General features: G+C 62.3%; 1 protein-coding gene across 9 annotated transcripts in view; it reads right to left on the reverse strand.

Moving 5' to 3' along the window:
- The window catches only part of AGAP1 (ArfGAP with GTPase domain, ankyrin repeat and PH domain 1), a 333,220-nt gene that overhangs the window by 160,803 nt on the left and 149,805 nt on the right, over positions 1-22,612 (reverse strand). For all 9 annotated transcript variants that reach the window (XM_045845687.1, XM_045845686.1, XM_045845689.1 and 6 more), the window contains 3 exons: positions 21,032-21,159; positions 19,824-19,979; positions 13,605-13,697 (listed from right to left, as the gene is read on the reverse strand). In XM_045845687.1, coding sequence (XP_045701643.1) covers positions 13,605-13,697; positions 19,824-19,979; positions 21,032-21,159 — 377 coding nt within the window. The remainder of the gene's footprint in view (positions 1-13,604; positions 13,698-19,823; positions 19,980-21,031; positions 21,160-22,612) is intronic.

A 22,612-nucleotide genomic window follows, 5' to 3' on the forward strand; every position in this document is an offset into this window, starting at 1 on the left:
CCAGGGGGGTGGAGGGTTGGCCGTCCCTCCGGGAACCCGTCCTGCCGTCCAGGCGAGAAGGGGCGCGAGAAGGGGCGGGGCAGAGGGTGAACCCGGGAGGAGCTCCCGGCTCACTGACCCCCGAGGAGTGTGCAGCAACAGCACGCACCCTTGTAAAATAGTGAGTCTGTCAACCTTCCCTAGAAACAACTTGGAAACACGTGAAGCCTTCAGATCCCTGGGCCCTCTGGCTAAGCAACCCCCATCCCCCCGTCAGAAACACGCCGGGAAATGGGGAGGAAGGAGCACCGAGACCCGGGTCCCCGGGTGTCACCGCGCCCTGCTGCACCTGCCCCCGCGTGGGGCTGCGGCCTCTCCGAGGCCTGAGGGCTGGGACCAGAGGCGGGCTCCCGAGGCCCGAGCAGCGGGGCCCCGTTTTATGAACACACGTGGAGACACGCCCGGGAACGAGCGTTCCCCTCGGCCGCTCACGAGACATTTACCGGCACCTACTGTGACTTCACTGGAACCAGGCGTCACGATTTCGTCCCTCTTGGAACTCAGAGCCGGTAGGACCAATGGGGGTGACGTGAGTGCTCTGGGGGGTTGCCCCACAGGGTGACCGGGAGGGAGTGCCTGAGCGGAGGGGGAGGGAGGAGGGGCCTGCGGGCAGGGCGGTTCGAGAAGGGCGCCGGAGAAAGTGGACTTGAATGGGCCCGGGACGGCCGGGTAACCACCGTCGGCTCAGAGCAGTGACGGCTTCACGGGGGCGCTTCCCCCCGTTTGGCTGCAGTGAGCACGGACTGCTTGTTGTTTGTGGCAACTTACGGAACAGCTCCACCCGGCGCCTGCCGTCCTCCCAGTCCTGGCCACCTGCGGTGCCGCCTCTCCTGGAGCGCCCGGGTCTTCCCCGAAGGAGGTCTTACACCGCCTCACACTCACCCCCACACCAGCCCGTGAGAACGCGGCGTGAGGCAACGACGCCTGACCCCCAAACCGGGGGTGACGGCGTCCCCAGGGATGCCTCTCACCCATGAGGACGCGCCTCTCTTTCTTGGAGGGGCCCCCCACACAGGACAGGGAAGGTGCCGTGAGACCCGGAAAAAGGCACTCGTTCCCCCTGGGGTGGCCCAGCAGGTGCTCGACCTGTCACCCAGTGTCACCCAGGGACACCCAGGGCTGGCTCGCAGCGCTCAGCTGGCTCTCCCCCCACGTGCCACCATCCTGGGACTCTGCCGCCACCGGGTGGCGCCCCGCCATCGCCGACGCTCCCGCTTCCCCATGACGAGGAACCCTCCACGCCAACCCGGGAGGCGTGGGCTGGCGGCTTCAGCGAGAGTCAGGGATGGACGTCCTTCTCCCGGCCGGGGACACCCGCGATTTACTGCGCGCGGAGAGCAGAGGGCGGACGCTCGGCCCTGGCTCTGCTCGCGCCCCTTCCTCTCGGGGACTGTGACCGAGTGTCCTGGCAGGCCAGAGAACTTCTAGAAGTCATTGATAAGGCTCATTAATGTATCAAAATGTCACCCACTCAGGGTGAACCATTAAAAATTATTAGTACAAGGATTAGTAGAAATAGTCATTAAGGCACAGAAATATCACAGAGAAGTGTTCATCATCCTGGAGCTTCCCGGGCAGCTGTCCCCTCCTGCTCCCAATCCTGGGCCTGGGGTGGCAAGAGCCACACCCTGCGGCCCCCACCTGGGGCGCTCTCGGGGCCCCGTGAACCCCGGGGTCCACCGAGAGCTCACGCCTGCGTGAGTCCGCAGCGCAGACAAGGTGGGCCTCGGAGGAGGCACATAGAGCTCCGAGAAGTGACGGAAAATACATTCAACCATGAGATGAGCTCACGGAGCAGACAGAAGTCACGCATTTTAAAAGGTAAAACGTTTATGGCTGCACCCCCCTACATCCCTCAGGGGGATGGACCTCCTGTCCTCCGCAGTGCGGGCGAGCACAGCCCAGGGGACACGCCGCCTGGGGGCTCGGCACCCCCCGCCCCACCCCCACCCCCACCCTGCAGGGAGATGACGGAATTCAGTGCCGAATCCTCCAAGGAGGGACCCCCCCGCCCCACATCACCCAGACATAGCAGGCAGGGCCATCTGACCGCGTCTTGCTTCGTGGCCACAGGGGGAGGGGCCCATAAACCCCCTGCTTCGGGGTGAAACCAAGTTCTGTTCTTTTCCCACCGGAGGACAGAGGGCAGTGCTGACGACAGGGAACTTCCGTGCGGTCACCAGCAGCAGACCTCTGAGACAACGTGCGAAACAGGGAACGCGGAGGCGGCAGTGAAGGCGGAAGCTGAACCCGAAGACCCTGGCGAGGAGACTCCAGGGCCGGCTTTCTCCCGCCTCAGCCTGACGCCACACTGGCCGGGCCGCACCGCTCAGCGGGCAGGGGCCGGGCCTTCCGGGTCCCCGATGGGCCCTGTCCCTGGGCCTGCAGTGCCATCGAGGGCGGCCACGAGGACTCCGTCTGCAGTAGAGATAACAGTGGGGGGGGGGGCTCCCTGCTCTGTCTCAAGGAGGAGCCAACACCGCGCCCACCAGCCCGCACCGTCACGTGCCTCTCCTGTCTCTGGGGGGGCACCTTCCAACACAAGGCGTCCGTCCTTCCTAGGAAAGGTGACCTTTTGTGCAGACGCTGAACATCGTGCAGACAGACTGCATTGGGTAGAAAAGTGCGTCATCGCGTCACGTCTACAAAGAAGTAATTCTCATCCCAACCTTGTACTTCTCAACAGAGGCCGCACTAAATGCAAACGTTTCCTGCTCTTCCTAACGGAAAACAAAGTATCGAAGTATTGCCACATAGTTGTAAAAGTTGATGTTGAAATAAACATCCATGATCCTAAATGTAGCTAACTAAAGAATACTTAGGTACTTAGAATACTTAGATACTTAGCTAACTAAAGAATACTTAGGTACTTTAGCTAACTAAAGAATACTTAGGTAAATAAACATCCATGATCCTAAATGTAGCTAACTAAAGAATACTTAGGGGGAGCGTGGGGGAGGGCAACAGGAAAAAAACCAGACTGGCCTAAAAGGAATGTAACGATGTTTTTCAAAAAGTCTTTCATGCTGCTTTCCTGCCAACAAGATATAAAAATCCTGTCGTCTGCAATGACGTTGAGGCCACCTGTCCAAAGGGCGGCCCGTGCCCTTTCAAAACCCCAAAAACACCACGGTTTCTGGCCCCTTCAGCCAAGAGGCACAGATATACACATAATCCCAAAGTTGCGTCCTGTCTGTCACAAGCAGGAAGGGACAGATGACAGACGGACAGACAGGGAGCCGAGCCCAGGGGCTCTTGCCCAGCCCTGGCTGGCCCGCGGGGGGCCAGGCCCCGTCCCCTGCCAGCGTCATTTCCAGACACTCTGCACGTGTCCACACACAGCCTCTCGTAGGGTTATTGTTGCTGAATTGCAAACGAGGAGGAAAGACTTTCATAAATCAAGGCCACCGGACCCCCTCCTCTGTCGGTAATAAAAGGAGGGTTTACATGTGGGGGGGGGCGGGGACCCAGGGAACCTCCTTCCGGCAGGAGACGGACCAGTGTGCCTTCCTCCTGCAGAGACCGCGCGGCCCCACGGAGGCGCCGGCTCCTTGACGGGCGCGCATGAGGCAACCACGCGCCTGCTCTGTTTAAGGCACAAACACACACACCCACTTCTGCAAACACGCGTGTGGGCAGGCCGCGGGGAGGACGCGTCCAGTCCAAGGGTGGAAAACATTTTTACTGCTCTGACAAGAGTCGCCGTTAACCGAACGCAACGACAAAAAGGGAGGAGACGGGAGCCCGCAGACCCCAGGGAATTACCAAATCAATTAACGAGTAATTCAGGAACTAATTTCTATATTGCCTCTCCGCACAGAATTGTGTCTTTAATTTCTCCTGCAATAAGCATTCCGTGATGGCCCTCGCATGCACCGCCGCCGTAAATGAGTTTACAGGGATCTCTTTTTGATTGGCTGTGCGCATTACTTCTTCACAGTTCAGCGCGGCTGCAGCCAAGTGCTCCGCGGTGTTTAATTATGCTGGTAGCTACCAGTTACCCATTTGCAAGGCCCACAGCGAATGCAGTACATTTGGAAGAACTAGTCATCAAGTAATTAAAACCGCAGTGAATTCCAGATACTCCAATTACAAACAACTGCCGTGGAATCCACTCAGAGCGTTTCTGCAGCGAGGGTCTGGGCTGCTCCGGGGGGCACGGAGGCCACCGACTGCAGACCCCGTGGCGAGGGCGCTGTGTAGGGGCCACATCCCCTGGGTGTGGCCCCGTGCCCGAGCTGTTCCCTGGGTGTGGCCCCTGGGTGTGGCCCCGTGCCCGAGCTGTTCACACCCCCCATGAGGTCAGGCTGGAGGCTCAGCAGTGGCTGAGGAGGTCGCGGGTTCTGGGAAGAGGCAGACCTGGGTTTAAATCTGGTCTCTGCCTCCTCCTGGCTTTCTGGACCCATGCCAGCAGAGCCTAGGCCTTCTGGTCTGTGAAATGGAATGTCGCATGAAGCCTCCTCACGGGGCTGCGGGGGGTGGGGCGGGGGCATGTCAGAACCTGCTGGGCGGAGGACCTACCAGCACCAGTTCTTCACCATCAGGACACAGGCCCTTTCGAGTGCCGTGACCCCACCCGTTCTCTCCCGCGCCTTGAACACAGTCCAGTCGAGTGGTATGAAACTTGAAAAAACCGGTCTGCTCTTTATACAATGGAAACAGCGTCAAACTTTATTTGTTATTTTTTTTTAAAGATTTTATTTTTCAGAGGGGAAGGGAGAAAGAAATAGAGGGAGAGAAACATCAATGTGTGGTTGCTTCTTGAGCGCCCCCTGCTGGGCACCTGGCCTGCAACCCAGGCATGTGCCCTGACCAGCTATCAAACCGGCAATCGTTAGGTTCGCAGGCTGGCGCTCAATCCACTGAGCCACACCAGTCGGGGCTGTTACTTCTACTTTTCTCAGTGTCCAAGGATGAGGACAATTCCCATGACATCAGCATTAATGACGGTGGGAGGTCAGTGAAGCAGAACGCAGTGGGTCCTGGCTCCGGCCCAGAACACCGTGGCCTCCAGCAGACCCTGCCTCCCCTCACATAAAGTGAGGGCACCCCCCCACCACCACTTTAAAACCAGCGTGTTCTGTGCCAGGACACTAACTCCGCACCACACACAAGGAGCACATTTGGTCCTTTGGGCAAAAATGGGAGGATCACAGAGAAAAACATGGTTAATGTATAGGATTAGTATACACCAACACATTACCTAAACATACGTATCCTACGTATATACTTGTATACATGTGTATTCTCCATCCTGAGATGAGTTACTTAAGGAAAAGATGTAAACTCCTGAGCAGCAGAGTCTCCATTTTCATGCAGAAACCGACCTGAGACCCTGTGCCAGCAGCCTCAGGGGTGGCTGGATGCCCGGGGCCGCCGTCCTGGGCACACGGCCGCAGCAGCCGTCAGCCCTCCCGTGTCTTCCACACTCGCCGACGTGACTTTCAAGGGAAGTAAGCGACAGCTCTGCGTCCTCCCCGGGGGCTCAGTGAGAACCGCCGTGTGGCCACCACCTGCCAAACAGGCATCACCCCAACCTATTCAAGAGCCCAGACCGGCAGTGCGGATGCAGAGGGCCTGTCCCGTTTAACTGACCCCAAACAGAGTCCAGGGCATGAGAGGTCAAGACTGAGGAGCTGCCTGGGAGTGGGGCCAGCAAGCAGGTAAGCGACGGGACTCCAGGAGGCCCTGGGTCCCTGAGGGCGCCGGGGCAGGTCTGCCCGGGAGCGCAGCTGCCCTGCCCACGTGTTCCGAAAACCGAAGGCCGGGGGGCGCCGGGGGGCGGGTGCCGGGAACTCCGCATGTGTGAGCGGCTTTCCTTTCCTTCGCGCTCAAGTCACCTTGCTCAAGTCACCTTCCTTCCAGTTCTCCAGGTCGCTGGTCTGTGTTTCCAGTCACCCAGTTTCGGACCAGGTGGAGGCATGTTTTCCTGTCCTAACTATAAAACAGTTGTATGCTTTCACTCACTGCTTTACGGACACTCTTCACAGCTCCAGAGAGCTTCCGACTGACGGTTGTAGGGGCTGCCTGCCCAGTGCTACTCGGCTGACAACTGCTAGTGTGGCCCCCCCTTGCTCAAGGGACTCCGGGGGTCCCTGGGCCTTGAACGGCAGGGCCGCCCCCGCCATGAGCGGTTTGGCGCACCGAAGGTGCCCTCTCCCCTCTCCTAAAGGGGGAGTTGCCTTGGGTGAATTTCTAGGAGCACGAGTGTTGGGGCGGAGTGAGTATGTATTTTTTCAGTCTCGTGTGCACTGCTGTTGGCGCGGCAATAGAGCGGGTATTGAGGGTATCTCCTAACTTGAGCTCCGAGGAGAACTGTGTTGTCTCCCGTTAACTGTGAAACCAGGCATGAACGGATTTCTCGTGGGTCTAAGTTTCTGGCACGGGGGCACGGCACCGCCCGCCGCCTCTTCGCCGCTCGCTGTCCCCACCCTCGTCTCCGCGTCTGTCGCCGCCGCCGGCGCGTCTGTGGGGCTGGCACTTCTCCACAGAATTATTTTTGCACATTAAAAACAACACGAGCCATTTCTCCACAGAAGAACTTTGGTGACAGACAAACGTATTCTCGAGGTCAGCACTAACTACGGTCAGGAGGGCTGTGGCTGACGTGGACGGATTGGGGCAAAAATCCAGCTGCTGGGAACACAGCCCCGAGTCCTAGAATGTGCCAGCCTAACACAAAATTCTCACACACGGAACCACGTAACGAAGATACTTGTTCAGAGGAAATTCCTCAACGCGCGAGCACCGGAGAGCAGCAGGGAGGCGCCAGGAGGTGCTGCCGCGGCAGCCCGGTGGCCCGGGACGCTGCGTGACGCTGGGGGACCGACCTCGCCCGCCCCCGAGCCTTCCTCTTCTCCGTGGAAGGAGGACCACCGCACCCACCACCGCCGAGCTCAAGGGGACCACAGAGCACGGCCAGCGGGGTTTCTGGCGCTCAGAAAGCACCCGTTACACGCCGGCAGCCCCGAGTCCTCGGGCGGGCTCCGACTGCTCACCGCAGTCACTACGGGGGAAGTAGCAGGAGCGAAGAACCCCTCAGGTTAGGGAAGGCAGAGGCCCAGTGGCCCCCAGGACGCTGCCTGCAGGCGTCCCTTTGGGGGGGGCCCGGGGGGAGAGCCTGGGGCCCCGAGCCCCACTCTCACGCCGCCACTGTGTGAGAATGTGTCACCACCCCTCCGGTGGCCCTCTTGGGCCACAGCCCTCGGCCGCTGGACGCCACCGCCTGCCCAGGCTCCCCTCCAATACCTCCCCTGCACCACCTCCATGCTGGGGGCTCGCTCCCCACTCCTGCCTCCGGGGACCGCCCACTGGTGCCTCAAGGGCCCGTGGGACTGACTGCTCCCGCCTCCATCTCCCTCCCCCTCCTCTTTCCAGCTTCATCGTGCCCACCGTCCCTGAGCTCCAGGGCCCTTGGGACACACCTCCACTGCACCCCCACCCAACGGTGCTGGCGGCCGGGGGCCTGGGTCACCGGCCTCCCCTGTACCCCCAGGCCCCGGGCGCGTCTGCACAGCATTGAGGCTGATGGGAAACAAGGCTGAAATTAAAGCATCGCACTAACGCATCGAGACAAAAGTAATCCCAGCAATATAAGCGAGCGCTGGCTTTGAGGAATGCTCCTCTCATCTGTATGTGAGCTTGCACTTCTGAGCTCATAAGGAGCTGGGTTTCATCATCACCACTGGACTTTGAAAATAAACATTTTGCCGAAATGCATCACTTAGATATTATCCCTGCTCCTGGATTACGGATCCACAGAAGCGGCACTGAATCTTAGAGCGAACCTCCGCTCTCGGAAATGACATTGTTTGCACAGCAGTCTACACTGTATCAAGCGCTGCAGCACCTGTTACTTTGCATCACCCTCCCGCAGACCTCAGTCAAGGGAAGCACTCTTTAGAACTGTTCCGCAGGTGGGTGTTTAACTGATGGATTTTGTACGTTGGTTCGTGAAGCCTCTGAGCAGTTTGCAGAGACCCCGCAGCCACCCACCCACACTGCCCAAAGGGTCCAGGGCACGGGGAGGGCGGGCCCTACCCCTCACAGACTGCTGACGTGCTAGGCAGGCGTCCAGATGTGCCCACTGTTCTGTTCTGCCAATGACGGGAGAACACCTGAGGAGTCGAACTGAAGGCGCGTGATGCACCCACCTGACCCATTACATTAACTAATTGGTGGAGCGTCTGGGGCGCACCAGGCTGGGCGGACGCAATGCTCCCAGGGAGCTGCCCACCCACGTGAAGTGAATTAGCTTTCAGGGCACCGGGTCCACGTCAGTCAGTTACCCGCTTCAGGGGACTCAAGGGCCCCCCACGCCCCAGCAGCACCGATCTGCCGGCCGCACGGGCGAACAGCGTCTTCTCAGGGTGCCTTCCGCTCCCCTTGGCTCCTCAGGGGTCGGGCTCAACAAACAGGAGCCCGCGTCCCGGCGCCCCAGTGGACGAGGTGCAGAAGGCACGGGGACCTGCAGGATCGGCTGTCCCAGGGTGCTGCGGGTGGGGGGGGGTGCAGGCGGAGCAGGCCACCCGGCCTCTAAGTTTCGGCCTGGTTTGGTCCCCTCCCCACCACGAGAGCACGCAGCAGCTGAGCAGCCGACCGCCCGGCTGCGAACGACGCCCGGCTTTCAGGAGGCGTCAAAGCGAGTGTCGTCGGGTGGCTTTTCGTCTGCTGACACCGTACAACCCACCCCCTTGCGTGGGGCCCGGGTTCCAGACAGTGCAGGTTGGCGCCCTGTGGCCACGGCCTCAGAGACTAACTCCAGAGGTGCCCTGTGCTCGATCAACAGTTGCTTCCTCCCACTCAACTGAGAATCGAACCCCTGCACAGGGGTTCAAAACCTCGCACAGAGCAATGGCAAGTGCTTCCAGAAACTTCCACCCTGGCTGGCTCTCCCCGTGCTGCCCGGGGAAGGGTTTTCCCATGGTGCAGGCGGCTGCTGCTAAGAAACGTCTGTTCTGACTGTGCACTCTGGAGGTGGCCGTGACGTCCGGATTCAAGGTCAAAATTGAGACCCTAAGAAGTCTTGTGAAGCCATGGAGATCACGGAGCATCCCGAAGGGACGCAGACTCACCTGGTCCGCCGTGGAACGCGCAGGGCCCAAGGTCGCAGAGCGTGCGCCCTGGCGTGGCAAAGCGAGAACCGACGGAGTGGGGGAACCGAGTGGCTCCCATCGCTCCGTGCACCCCTCTTTGCTGGGGTTTCTCCAGCGCCGACGGAGGTCTCTCTCCCTCCAAGCACCGACCGAATGAGGAGACAAGCAGTAAGCCCGTGCAGCACTTTGCCCACAAATCTCTAAGAGCTCCCAGTGAGTCTTGCGGGCGCTTGCGTCTTTTAAAACAACCAAACCACCAGGCAAGTGACACGCGAGCCCTGACCGAGACACGCCTGTGGAGGGTCCTCCTGCGGGGTCTGCGCTCCTGGCGAGGGGTCCTGGCTGCAGCCGAAGGCCGCCTGCCCCCCCACGCCACGCCGGCCCCGGGCAGCACCGCCCCGTACGGCCGCGCAGGGACTCGGGACGCGGACGACAGCTGGATGACCTCCACCGCCTGCCTTACGGGAGGACAGACTCCCAAACAGCAGCACAGCAAAGAGCGTTTTCTACTCATTTTCACTCAGGAATCCCCCACGGGAGAACACCCTGCCTAAGAGAATGCCGTGGGCACTGGCCAGGGGTCTCAGTTGGCCGGGACACCGCCCCACACCCCGGAAGGCCGCAAGGCCGCCTCCAGCTCAGGACGCGTGCCTGGGTTGCGGGTTCGAGCACGCCCCGACCAGGGGCCGCCGAGCGATGCTCTCCCTCGTTCTCCTCCCCGCCCCACCCCTGCGCTCCCCAAAGTCAGTCAACATGTCCTTGGGTGAGGGTTTAAAAAAAAATTCAGTGGCATTTTCTTATTTTCCCTCGTCAAATCTAAAAAAAAGCCCCAAAACCCACACCTGTGTAAGCGGGACAAGACACACTGAGCGAGCCGTCAGTGACGCGGACCCTCTGGGGCACGGGTCAGCACGAGCGAGGCGGGGAGGCCCGGCCCTCGGTCTGCTGCTCTCCGAGGGGCCGGGCCGGCGTCGGGGTGTCGGGGCCGGAGCGGGGGGCCTGGCTCTGGCCCGGAGTCTGAGCGCGGGAAGCGGGGGGCCCGTCCAACAATACGGAGATTAAAAACCGCGGAAGGGAAGGGAAGAAAGGAGAGCACACAGCTGCCGTCCCGCAAACAGACCTCCCATCTGCCACCCACGGCTTGCATGTCACCTTCTCCGGGCTCATTTGTACTTCATTAACTGCCATTGACTTAACAAGATTTATGCAAATGACACCACGGGAGCTCCCCAGCTCCCACCGCAATCAGGCGATTATGTATGTACAAGTCTCCGCAGCAATGAAAAATTCATACGTGACAGGCCGCGCCGCCGGGCCGGGCCTCTGGCTTTTTATTTTTCTTGCTTTGCTTTTTCGTTTTTATTCTGGCAGACCCTATCTTATTATTAAGAAAAAAAAAACTGTCTGGACCAAATCTCCTCTAAAGCCTCAGGAAGGACCAAAAAAAAAAAAAAAGGAGGTGGACCCAGGCCCTCCAGAAACGAAGTTATTTTGCAGAAAATAAGTCATCTCCTTGATGAAAAGCCTTTGACTGGGGAGAGAGGGGAGGCCGACGCCCCTGCCCATGTTGTGACCCCACAGCCCCCAGACGAGGGGGTCCTGTCCGTGCAATGAGCAGGCTGTGAGTGTGCAGGGCGGGGGGGGGGGTGCGGGGAACCAAGGTCACGGGGACGCGCCAGGCCTCATCTGTGTCCTAAGCCAGGTTCCCACAGGGAGGGAGAGCAAGGCTCTGCCGTGGTCACCACTACCGGCCAGCCCAGCCCAGACGCCGACCCCGTCCCCACCCCCACAGAGGTCGCCGAGGCTCTGAAGGACCCGTGGGCAGGCGGCTGTGCGGGGCCCCGGCACCCAGGCCGCGACTGCAGCCTGCGGAGCATCAGGACAACACGCTCTCTCCGCGGCCAGCCAGCAGGGCAGGGCCCCGGTGCGGCGGACACCCCGAGGGATGAAATGACCCCCCCACGCCCCCCAGGGGCCGACGAGCGAGGCTGTGGGGTCCCCGGGGAGGCGGCTCCTACAGACAGCCGTGGACGGCTCTTCCGCAGAAGCACAGACACGGGCACCTCGGCCTGCGGTCAGGCTTCCCGTGTTTTAAACGCGCAGCTCCGCTCCCGCCGGCGGCCCGCCCAGCGGCGGGTGGAGGGAGCACGGGCCCCAGGCAGGAGGGCCTGGCCCCAGTCCCGGCCCCGCTCACCCGCCCGGTTTAACCCCAAGTACAGGACCCACAGCCGCCCAGCCTAGGCGTGTTTGCGATTCGACAGGATGCTCCAGGCAAAGGGTTTCATGAGCAATAAAAGCTCCTTTCATCGCTCCCTCGCCCGAGCTACGTTTGCTGGGCGTCTGCTGGGCGCCCGGACACGCCGGGCAGCGCTGCCCTGCGGCCCCTCCCGTCGACCCACCCTCACTCCTGCAAGCCCAGGCCACCCCACGGGGGGAGCGGACTCAGCCTTTCGCTGATGAGCTCGGCCCCTCCACAAACGGGGGCACACGCGAGTGTGAGACAGATCTTCACAACTGTCCACTGACCCGCACTGACCCGCACCGCCCGGGTGAAGCGCCGCGTGCGCCTCGTCTGAAGCCCCAGGTTTGCTGGAGCTCACGAACTCCCTCTGGCGTCTCCACACGCCAGCGTTTCATGGGACCCGGGCAGGGCCCTTGCCTGGCGTGGGCCCACCACGAGGGGGTGGGCCCGCCAGTGGCCGCAGGCACGCGGGGGCAGCTGCGAGGAACCAGGAGCCATGTGGGCTTCCCGCACCGCGACTCACAGCTTTCGGCAAGACTGCTCTGAGCACTCACAGTTAACAGGCTTCCGAGGGCTGGGCGATCCTCATTCCACACCCGAGGGCCGAGTGCCCGCCCCCCGCAGGGGGAGCCGAGCCTGCACAGCGAGCCCCTCGCACGCACGAGCAGGGTACAGACCGAGGGACGGCCCCCGGGACACCAGGGACCCGACGGCCTGAAGAGTCCCACCCCAACCGACCACAGACGTGAATCACGGAAGCAGTCCAGGGTTTGGTTCCAACGGCCCCCGAGGGCAACGGCTCCGAGTCAACCACTACAGGAGAGGAGGAGAGGGCAAGGATTTCTGTAACTCCACTGCAAATGCTAACGGCAGCATGAAAGCTGCACATGACAATGACCTTCGGCAGAGAGCGGGGCTGATCGATACGCACACACAAGAAGAATACCCGACCACATGCTCGGGGCTCTCCGGGCACGACCCCCCACCCCGCGAAGACGTCCGCCCCCACGAGGACGAAGGCGGTTTTCCTTAACGGGGCCGGGCGGCAGTCCACGCAGCAGCTGCCCAGCCTGTGCACAGGGGCTCGGAAGGACCCCCAGGGCCTCCCTGCTCCAGTCCCCCGGCCACGACAGGGTCCTAACCCCTGCACTGCAGCCCGTGCCTGCCCCCACAGGCTCCAGAGGCCTTCCCGAAGGACCCCCCAGCCCTTGAGGAGGGCGGCCACCGCCCACACGAGTTCCTGAAACATGGGAACACTCGCCAGGGCACCTGCCGGAGAGTCTGGCCAGGAGCGACGCCCCAGGGGACAACGTGGCCCCAGCCGGGCGGGGGGGGGGGACGCAGGGCGAGGGTCCTGCCCGTGGGTTCTCCCTCTCCCAGGGAGGACCCGGTCTCAGCCACTCGGCCCTCTGTGGCGAACCCAAAGGTGACGTTTCCAGCAGCTGAGGTGCCGGGTTACACTCTCCCTTTTCCTTGGAAACCCGACAGCCAGCGAGGTCACGTGAGGCCCCATTCTGCTGGCGGCACACCGGGATGCGGTGTCTGGTTTCCGGGCTAATGAAAACCCATTCCCGGCCGGCGGCCGAGGCCAAAACAAATGCTCGGATGCCGGTCCTCGCGTGTAATGAGGAAGTTTAATTAAGGCCCCACATTACAGCTGTAAATGTTCCTTTATGTAATAAGGTCTAAATGAAACTGAACCTAATCAAAGTTACAATTCCTTCATTAGCAAATCACAAACAAGAGCGCACAGCTGACACACCGGCTATGATTATCACAACTAATTGCCTCGTTGTTACAAACGAGCCGGGAACAGCGCTCAGATGTCCGTCTGCGCGAGCAAATTAGGGCCACGCCGGGCTCTTCCCGGGCTCACAAGGGGCTCTTGTGCGGAGATGTGCTCCACCCCCGCCGCCCGGCGGCCCGCGGCCCAATCAAAGCCCGGCCACAAAGGCGGCCTTTGAAGCCGGCTCAGGCCGACGCGCGCGCGCCGCGTGCGGGCGGGCCGGCCGCACTTCATTAGGCCTGTTGCCGCCACGTCTCCCCTCTTCTCATTCTAATGATCCCGTGTTAATGCACACGGGAACCTCTTCTAATTGATGTCAAGTGAGTGACTTCCACATTCATCAACGGCACATCAAACCAACCTCGGCGCGCGTGCGGGCCGGCGTCCGGGCCAGGGGGTACCGGGCGTGTCCGCGGCCGCGGGGGAGGGGGGCCGGGCGTACCTGTTTGATCGGGATGGCGCGGCCGCTGCCGATGCTGTCCGCCCGGCTCTCCAGGCCCTTCTTCTCCTTGTCGGGGTCGCTCCCTTTCCGAGACTGCAAAACCGAAAACAGAGTTAGCCCTCGGTCGGGGTCGCGGTCCATGGGGCGGGGGCGCGAGGTCTGCCCGGGCCCAGGGCCCGCAGGCGGGGTGTGCGTGCACGCGTGCTCACAAACACGCACACGCACGCCTCCCCCCCCAGGCTGCGGGCTCTCCCATCTCCACGGATGCCTCGTTCCACAGAGAACGCACTAAACTTTTTCCCCTGCAAAATTATCTTTTAATTCTTTTTATAAAGAGTTCAAAATTCAATTACTGGAGACCAATGGACCATACAGAACAGTAACGCCCAACAGGAACACACATCCCGGAGATGCAGTGAATCCAGCCGAGGAGAAAGGGGCTCCTCGCGGCTTGTTTGGGAAGCCCGCGACACAAACGCACACATTTAATTAACGTCTGAAGCGTTGCACAGAATTCTATTAGCGACTCAGCTGTGCAACGTGACGGCACGCTCCCGACTCCTATCAAGGTGCCGGTAATGTTTCCTTTTATTGCCTCTGCATGGTGGGAGCACAGCAAATCCCAAGTCGAACCAGGGTTTAACAGCACAGAAACTAACAAATGGGAAGAGAAAGTAAAGTTGAAAGTGTCTTTTTTGATAGTAAGTCGGTGCTTGGGGGGAAAAGGAGCGGTTTCAACGCTGGCCAGGTTCCCGGCCGCACGGCTGGCGGCCCACCGGCGGGCACCCCGCCCAGAGGAGCCCCACCGGAAGCCCACCAGGGCCTGGGCGAGCGGGGCGGACGGCGCAACCGAGGCCCCGCTGCTCGACGGCACGAGAACCCGTGAGCGGCGATCTCCTGACAGATTTATTTCATCACGAGAGAAGGATCGAGACTCGTCCTCCTTAATAACTGCGCTGACAAGTGACAACTCCACTCCATTACTTCTCAATGGGAACATTACTCACGCAATATTGAAAATGGAGAAACATTTTCGCGTGCTTTTCAAATCTGAGATGATGTATGAAACGAGCAGACCTGGCGGTGTCCGGCGCTGCGGGGACAGGCGGGCGACACCCCGTTTCCCAAGGCGTGAGGCGGGCGTCTGGTTCTGTTTCTGTCAAGGGGGGGCACCCCCGTGGGGCCCAGGGAGAAAGTCCCCAGGACGTCACCTCAGGCAGCATGTCCCACGGGCACAGGTGCTCGTGGGAAGGTGTGCTCCTGCCCTGGCCGGGTGGCTCCGGGGGCTGCAGCGCCGCCCCGTCCACGGGAAGGCTGTGGGTTCGAGTCCTGGTCGGGGCACATGCTGGGCATGCTGGGTTGTGGGTTCGGTCCCGCTCAGGGCACTTACGGGAGGCAACCGACCAATGTTTCTTTCTCACCCTCCCCCTCTCTCTCAAAGCCAGTGAGCCTGTCCTCGGGTGAGGATGAGATGGAGTGAGTTTCCTTGACAACGGCAGGGCTGACACCTATCGAGCACCCTGGTGCCGGCACCACGCGCCGTCTCCCGAGGACGGCGTGAGCCACACGCAGTGACACGGGCCACGAACAGGAAGCTGCGGGAGAACATGAAACTGAAGGCTCCCCCCGTGGGCTAGGAGGGAAATGGAGACATCTATCAATTCCTTGTCATGAATTTTAGCTAGGGGTTAGAGGCTCCCTTTTCTCTGAGTCTCTGGCTAATAACGTGTAGTAAGGGCTGTGGGATGACTCTGAATTCTTTCCCCCACAACTCCATGACCGGGAAGCTGGGACTCGGGGTTCTGTTAGAAATAAGACTCAAAGCTCACAGACATAACATTTATAAACACTGAAACCAACAAGAGCTCATTCAAAGTACTTTTGGAATTTTATAAATTTTGAGTTTGGAAATCCATCTCCATTATTCCCTATGAACCAGAATAATTAACAAAAAATTAGCACCTTCCTCCCGGCAGGCAGCCTATCTGTCCCGACAGTGGCTGGGAGCGGGGCGTCCGGGTTCCGGACAGGCGGGACCCCGGGAGGAGGAGCTGCCGCAGCGCCCGCCCCCGCCCCCCCACCCCAAGGGGCGAGTGAGCAAGTGCCCGGACCAGGTGAAAACACCCGGGCCACTGGGCGTCTGGCGAGGAGGGCGAGGAGGGCGCAGAGGCGGGCTGCAGGGCGGGAGGGCCTGCCGTGTCTCGGCCCACGGTTGCCTTTCGCCAACAGGCTGGCATGTACGTCCCTAACCCTGATGTCCAGCCGCCCAAGGGAATCACAGCGTGCAGGCCACGCTGCACGCCTGGGCTCAGGACACGGAGTGCGGGGGGAGGCCAAGGTGGGTCTAGCTACCCCTCCCTCCTTTACCCGAATGTTCCCGTGTCCCAGGTAAGCCCGGAATCCAGCAAGGGAAACGCTAGCAGCCACCTGCTCCGGGGACAGGAAGCTTCGCTGCCAGGAATGCCCCCCCGCCAAAGAGGAAACTGTCCCCCGCCCTGCGGCCAGTGGGTAAGCCAGCAGCTGCGGACCTCTGCAGAGGGACCTGGCATCTCCTCCCCCGAAGACCACCAGACGCCACCCACACAGGCGCCCCGCACACGGCCGACTCTGCCACCTTGTTTCTGCAGCGGGCTTCCACGGGCCGGGCGGTGTCTTGGCCCAGTCTCCAGTCACGGGATGTGCGCGGGTCTCTTCAACGGTGTCGGCGTCACAGGCTAGGCTTTCAAAAGCGCCATGTGGACCGGGGGTCCCCAGCCACCCTCCCCGCACCGGGCCACCCAGCAGGTGGTGAGCGGTGGGTGAGCTAGCGAACTGGTTCCTGGTGCCAAGGAGGTGGGGACCGCTGATGTGGACCGTACCACGATTACAAAGCTCAAAGGGGTGGAGCAGCGTGCAGTTAGGGACACCCGGGACCGGGAGAGACCGAAACGCAGGTGCAGAGCGTAACCACCCACCAGGGCCGGGCTGTTCCCGGCCGGAGACGGGGGGGGCAGGGCTGCCCTGGGGAGACACATGGGGGGAGCCTGTGACCCGAGACTCGTCCACTGCGGGAGGCGGCAGTGTGTCCGCGCACACCCTCCACGAGGACACGCATCCACGCGGAAACCGGGCTGGGGGGCTGCACTGATCGTTCTAAGGGCCCACATTTCAAACCCAGGAACCAAATGCCTACGGCCTTCCAGCCTTCCTCCGCTCAAAACAGCTTCTGTAAATGAGCAGAAGTCGGCATCAGTCAGCTTGTGATGAGCGAAGCGTTAACCCCCACCACAACACAGCACGGGATGTGCTCCCGCGGCAGAGATGTCGAGTGTCCGCCGCTCTGAGACGCGGGGGTGGGGGGGGGTCTATTTTTATCTCAAGCAGCAAAGACACACGCAGAAACACGCGGGACTATGAACGCTGGCCCGCGTCACAGGCTGCTCCTTGAGACACGCGTGTTTGAAAGCTGACGTGTGCTGTGATGCACTGTCGCCTCTTCAGGGGGCTCAAACAAACACGGTGGGCGGGTCCGGGCGCCCGAACTTCTCCTGCGGGTGCAGCGTGAGGCACGCTCGTCCTACCACCCGCTTTCATATATAAATGTGTTTTTTTTGCCAATTGAGACCAGAAGACCACCGATAATAACCAGGGAAGAAGAGTCTGAGAGTTCACGTGTTTGAGATCAGGTTACACCTGGGAACAATGGGAGTTTAGTTTCTTAATTGCTACAATTTTGAAATTAACCAACTGCCTTTCCGTCCCTTGGCCGACGCTGCCACCTAGTGGAGCTGTGGTGAAGAACTCCAGCCTAAACGTGCCGACCCCTCGCCGCCACTGCCACCTTGGGGCACTGCCCGAGTCAGGCCACTGACCACCACGCCCAGGACCCCAGCGGCTTCCTGAAGGCCAAGAAGCAAACCCATCGCAGCCCCCCCATGGCCCCCGACCCCGTCCCTGTGAGCATCTATGGGGCGGCTGGACGCGATCTCTAAAGCGCTTCCCAAGCACGCAGCTTCCCAGCGTCTCATGGCGAGAACGGCACCCCCAAGGCACTGCTCCAGGGCCAGACCTCAGTGCCACCAGCCACGCTCACCGTGACACAGTTAAGGAGGCATTCTCACTGGCTCCGGCACCTGCGGCGCCTTCCCGGATGGAAGCCGAGGGGGCCCCACCCAGCCGCTCTCCCCCGACCCCTGCGTTCTCCGAACTCGCCTGCATGTGGGGTCCACGCCCACGAGCACCAGGCCCCGCAGGCAGCCCGGGGCCAGCACACACCTGTTCACTGAATGACTGTCACTCGGCTGCTTCCTGCCCCCCAGCTCTCTCTCGTCAGCCACCCCAGGGGCAAGGTCCGGGGACACTGTTTTCTGGCACACTCTGGAGCTGCCTGAACAGGCGGGGACAGACACACTGGAGCTCCCCTAGTGACAGTCCTGGTTTTAAAAGATGCCTCCGGCCTCTCCTCCCTCTCCCCGAGGCTGGCCACGCACCCCAGGGCGGCAGCCTGAGCCGGTGTCCTGCCCTCCCGCCGCGCCCGAGCAGGAGTGGCCAAGACACGGAAGACACTCCGGGCAAGTCCACGGTCGGGGCCCTCGCCCTCCCACCGCACTGGTGTCCCACCTGCCCCCTCCCCATCTTTGGGTGGTGATGCTCCTCAGTCTGCTGAGTCACGAGGGAGGCACAGCCCGTTCTCGAGGTGATGCCTTCCCCGCCTGGAGCCCACGAGCGCAGTCAGGGTGGGATGAGCCAGGGGGTGCTGCTCTGTCACCGGCGGCCCGTCTGGAGAGATTTCACAGGAGAGCAGCTCGCCCGTGCGCACGCCGCCCCACCGGCCGTGCGCCGTCCTCTGCGGAGAGCTGGGCCCCTCCCTTCGGCCCTCCACGGTGGCCCCTGTCCTGGGGTCAGCAGTGGTTGCCCAGCGTCAGCGGTGGTTGCCCAGCGTCAGCAGTGGTGAGGAAGAACCAGAGTGAGGCCCAGAGACGCCGCCCCGCCAGGGAGTCTTCCCGGCAGCCCCACCGCCGCTGCCGCCACCACCGCTGTTCCCAACTCAGAGAGATTCAGTGAGCTGCCCGAGGTCTCACAGCCGCAGGCAGAGCAGCCCAGTGTCCAGGCCTGCGCTGCCGGCCCTCCGGCCCTCCAGTGGCAGTGTCTGCCGGAGCTCACACAGCACGAGCTCACGTGGTGCGGGCCTCGGGGCGCAGCAAAGGGGCGCGCTGCTGCAGGAGCGCTGCCCGGTGGGAAACCCACCACGGACGTGGGGGAGGGGCGGAGCTGCCGCACTGGGCAGCCGCGTGCACATCGACACCATCCCCACGGCAGGGCCGCAGGTCAGAGGGCAGACTCCCAGCTGCCCCTGCAGAGCCCACCTTTAGTCAGGCCCCGAAATACTGAATTTTGAACTTTGCATCACCATCAGCAGTAACCAACCGAAAGAGAAGTCGCCCAGTTTGAACAGGGCCCGAGGGCGCGGAGCTGGTCACCTCTTGCCGCAGCACCGGGCCCTGCCCCAGCCCCGACTCGGACAGCTCCAAACCGCCCCTGGTGTTTCCAAACGTCTCCTGGGGACAGGGCCCCCCAGGCTGAGACGACTGCTTCAACAGCACCAACATGTGACGCACCCACCCGGTCCCGGGGAGACACTTGTGCCGCTCACGTCCCGTGACTCGGGTCACGGATCTGCCTGGAGCAGAGTTTGGGCTCTGGCCAAGGAGTGGTACCTGCTGCGGCGAGGGACGGGGCAGGGAGGCAGCACGCTCGAGTCCGCTGCGTCCCGACCACCCACACCGGGGCCCCGAGCCCCTAGGCCTCAGCCCCAAGGGCCGGTCAGCCATTTTAAGGTGCCCCGCAGGTGGCTCCGAAGGGAAGTGCAGGTGGGCGGCCTGGCCGTCAACGAGCCTGGCACCTGCGAGGCGAGTGCCGCAGGGCCGGCCGTGGGGGCGGCCGCTCTCCCCCGGAAAGGCCGGGTACAAACGTCTGGGGCTGGGCAGGGCTCTGTCGGCTCTCGTGGCCAGCGCGGCAGGGCCCTGGCTGGGGACCCCGAGCGCCACGGGGTCACAGCTGTCTCGGTGCAGACCCCTCACACGTCATGTCTGGCACACGGGTCAGCACTCCCTGCGGCCCGGGTCGCGCCCGCCCTGCTCACGCCCTGGGTCTGTGAGTCCCCCCCCACCGTGTTCCCATAGACTTCCACGCAAGTCAGCCCCACCCCCGCTGACGACCCCCGGGCGGAGCCCCACTTACGGTGAAGAGGTTGGAGCGGCGCTTGGACTGCTTCCGGACGGGCGTGGGCGTGTTGGCCGTGGGCGGCACGTCGATGCGCAGCTCCTTCTGGCTGGTGCTCGGCGTGGACGGGACGGAGGAGGAGTAGTCGCTCAGGCTGCCGCCCCCGTTGCTGGTCTGCGAGGGCCCGAAACCAAGGCCGCGTTAGGGACACGCGGCGGCAGCGGCCGAGGGCCACCCCCACGCAGGTCGCGCACACGGGCCGCGCCGCCGAGGCCGGGGCCGGGCCGTTGCTCCCCGGCTCTGCCGCGAGCAGCAGCACCGGGCACCCGCGGCTTCGCCCCGGAACACCCCGGTCCCCCCGGAGTCGGCGGGCCTGAGAAGCGCCTTAAGAAATCTGTGGCGTAATTGCAAAAAGCTTTAAAGTTCAGTGGGATGACCTCTTCCCTCTGAAAACGAGGAGCTGGCTCTACGGCTCCGCCGCCGCCGCCCGATGCCGAGAGGCGGCCGGCCCGCAGTCAGAGGAGCCTCGGACGCCCGTGACCGCTCGCTGCCCCGCGGGCTGCTGCTGTGAGCGCGCTGCTTAAAACGCGCCGCCCACCCACTTCCCGGGACGGCGGCCCCCCCGTGGCCCTCCCCTGACGAGGCGCCCCGCCCCACCTGCCCCTGAAACCGCATCGCAGCACACGTGCAGGGAGGAGCACGAGCCCCGTGTCCCGAAGAGGCATCCGCTGGACTCTCCCAGGTGACAATGATTTTGTTTATTTCCAAGCCAGCCGGCCAGCAAACGCCACCACGGAAGGTAGCTGCTGCAGGGCCTCAGGGACGTGGTGACTATCACCGAGAGCCACTCCCGAGTGGGGGATCCCAGCCTGGGTGCACGTGGGAGCAGCTCCGGATCCCCCCACCCCCACCACGGTCCCTCCCGTGGGCGGCCGGGGGAGGGGGACTCGGGGCTGTGGGAATCGACCGCACGCTCCGCTGCCCCTCCCTCGGCCAGCACGCCTCACAACACGGGCCGCGTGCCCTCAGGAGACGTTCGGGACCCCCCACGAAAACCACTCGGCCTCAGCTGTTTCTGAGCCAGGGGTGGAGCCCATTCCCCAGCACGCTGTTCTTTAGGAAGTTGGAAGCTTAAGGAAATCCACCTGGCTGCCCACGCCGCGGACAGGCACGCGCCCCGCGGCCCCAGCGTGCCTCGCGGCACAGCCCCTCGGGCCCCCACCTACCTGGCTGATGTGCACGGCGGACACCTGCGCGGAGCAGACGGACGAGTGGCTGGGGGAGTTGGGCAGTGACTTGCAGGGCCCTATGGAGAGCTGCTGCTTCTTCCTCGTGGCCACGATCTTCTGGGCGACTAGTGGGCGGGAGACAGAGGAACCCGCGTGAGGCTGGTTTCCAACCACCGGGCCCGGTGGCCCCTGCAGCCCCCGAACGACCCCCACGTGGTACCAGAGTCCCCCGACGCCCGGCTGGGTGCGCGCCTGCCAGCACCCATGCGCCGTCAGCCGCAGCCCGTCGGCCTGTTCTCCTGCACCTCAGCTCCGCGTGGCCAGGTGGGCGAGCTCCAGCAGTGGGTGATGGGGGGGGGGGGGCAGACGGTCAGGCCCAGGGGTTCTCCTCAGTCCACTTCTGCCCTCTTTTTCTGCCATGTGCCTTCAAGAGCACACAGGCGGGCCCTGGCAGGCCCCTCGTGGGTGCCAGCCGGGCTCGGGGGTCCCCGAGACAGGAGGAGCCGGGCTCTGGCTCCGTCCGCAGCCCCGCCCAGGCCGCCTCGGAAACCCCGGGCTCAAGACAGAAACACATGCGCCTCTGTCCTGTTGAAATCACTCTAATAATTCGCCCCCCCCGCCCCCGTTACTTGCAGCAAAAAAATAATCCTACACAAGACAGGGTAATGGAACCAAGCCCCCTTGAAAAATCAAAAATCTATTTTCTGAATAGCCTACAGAATTACTCTTAACTTTACAAGCCACCGCACAGCATTATATCCAAAGACGTGTAATTACCTCAAAGACTTTTTTATTTAAATATATTGCTACACACGTCGGAAGTTTATCTCAATCAATACAAAGCTGAAGGCAACCAGCCGTAACTCCTCCTGGCGAGCAGGCGCGCTGGCGGAGCTCCCCGGGTTTAACGGGAGAGGAGCCGGGGACCAGGAGGCTCTGCCTGCACCGGTAGGTGTCGCCACAGCAGAGCGGCTGCGCGTCTCTGGGGACCAGCCGTGACCCAGTGCAGCGACATTCAATCTCTGGGCCTGGCCGGGCAGCTGCTGCTGTTGCCGACGCCCACGCAGAGGAACGCCCCCCCACCACGCTGTCCCCCACGAGAGGCTGCGACACAGGAGGGGCGCACAGGGCGCCCACAGCTGGCCGCCTCCGAACGCTCCCAACTCTGGTGGGGGGGGGCGGGTCTGTCCCGGGCACGCGGCTCCCGTGTAAGTGAACGACAGTGTGCAAGTGACTAAGCGGGAACGTACCCCGGGAGGAATGGCTCCCAAGACCGGGCGGCCGCTTCGTCAGGGACGGCCCACCTCCAGTGGGCCTCCTGCCGTCCCGAGAGGCTGGTATCAATTAATCTATCTTCCCTCGGCGTACTATTGACCAGAGCCTTCATCAGCTAATCATGTTTAAATTACAGAGGAGCCGCGCGGCACTCTGTCATTTCAGAACCATTGGCGTATCGATCTGGGGCCTTTGAGGACGCGGGCTGGAGTGTTTTATAAATCGCTGTGCGCGCTCGGAAACAGGATGCAGGGTCAGATGGCCGCAGCGGCAAGGTGTGTGCCGTGCGGGCACGCCGGCCTC

This window comes from Phyllostomus hastatus, unplaced genomic scaffold, assembly GCF_019186645.2.
Source record: "Phyllostomus hastatus isolate PE091 unplaced genomic scaffold, TTU_PhHast_1.1 phas_contig_477, whole genome shotgun sequence".
Classification (NCBI taxonomy): domain Eukaryota; kingdom Metazoa; phylum Chordata; class Mammalia; order Chiroptera; family Phyllostomidae; genus Phyllostomus; species Phyllostomus hastatus.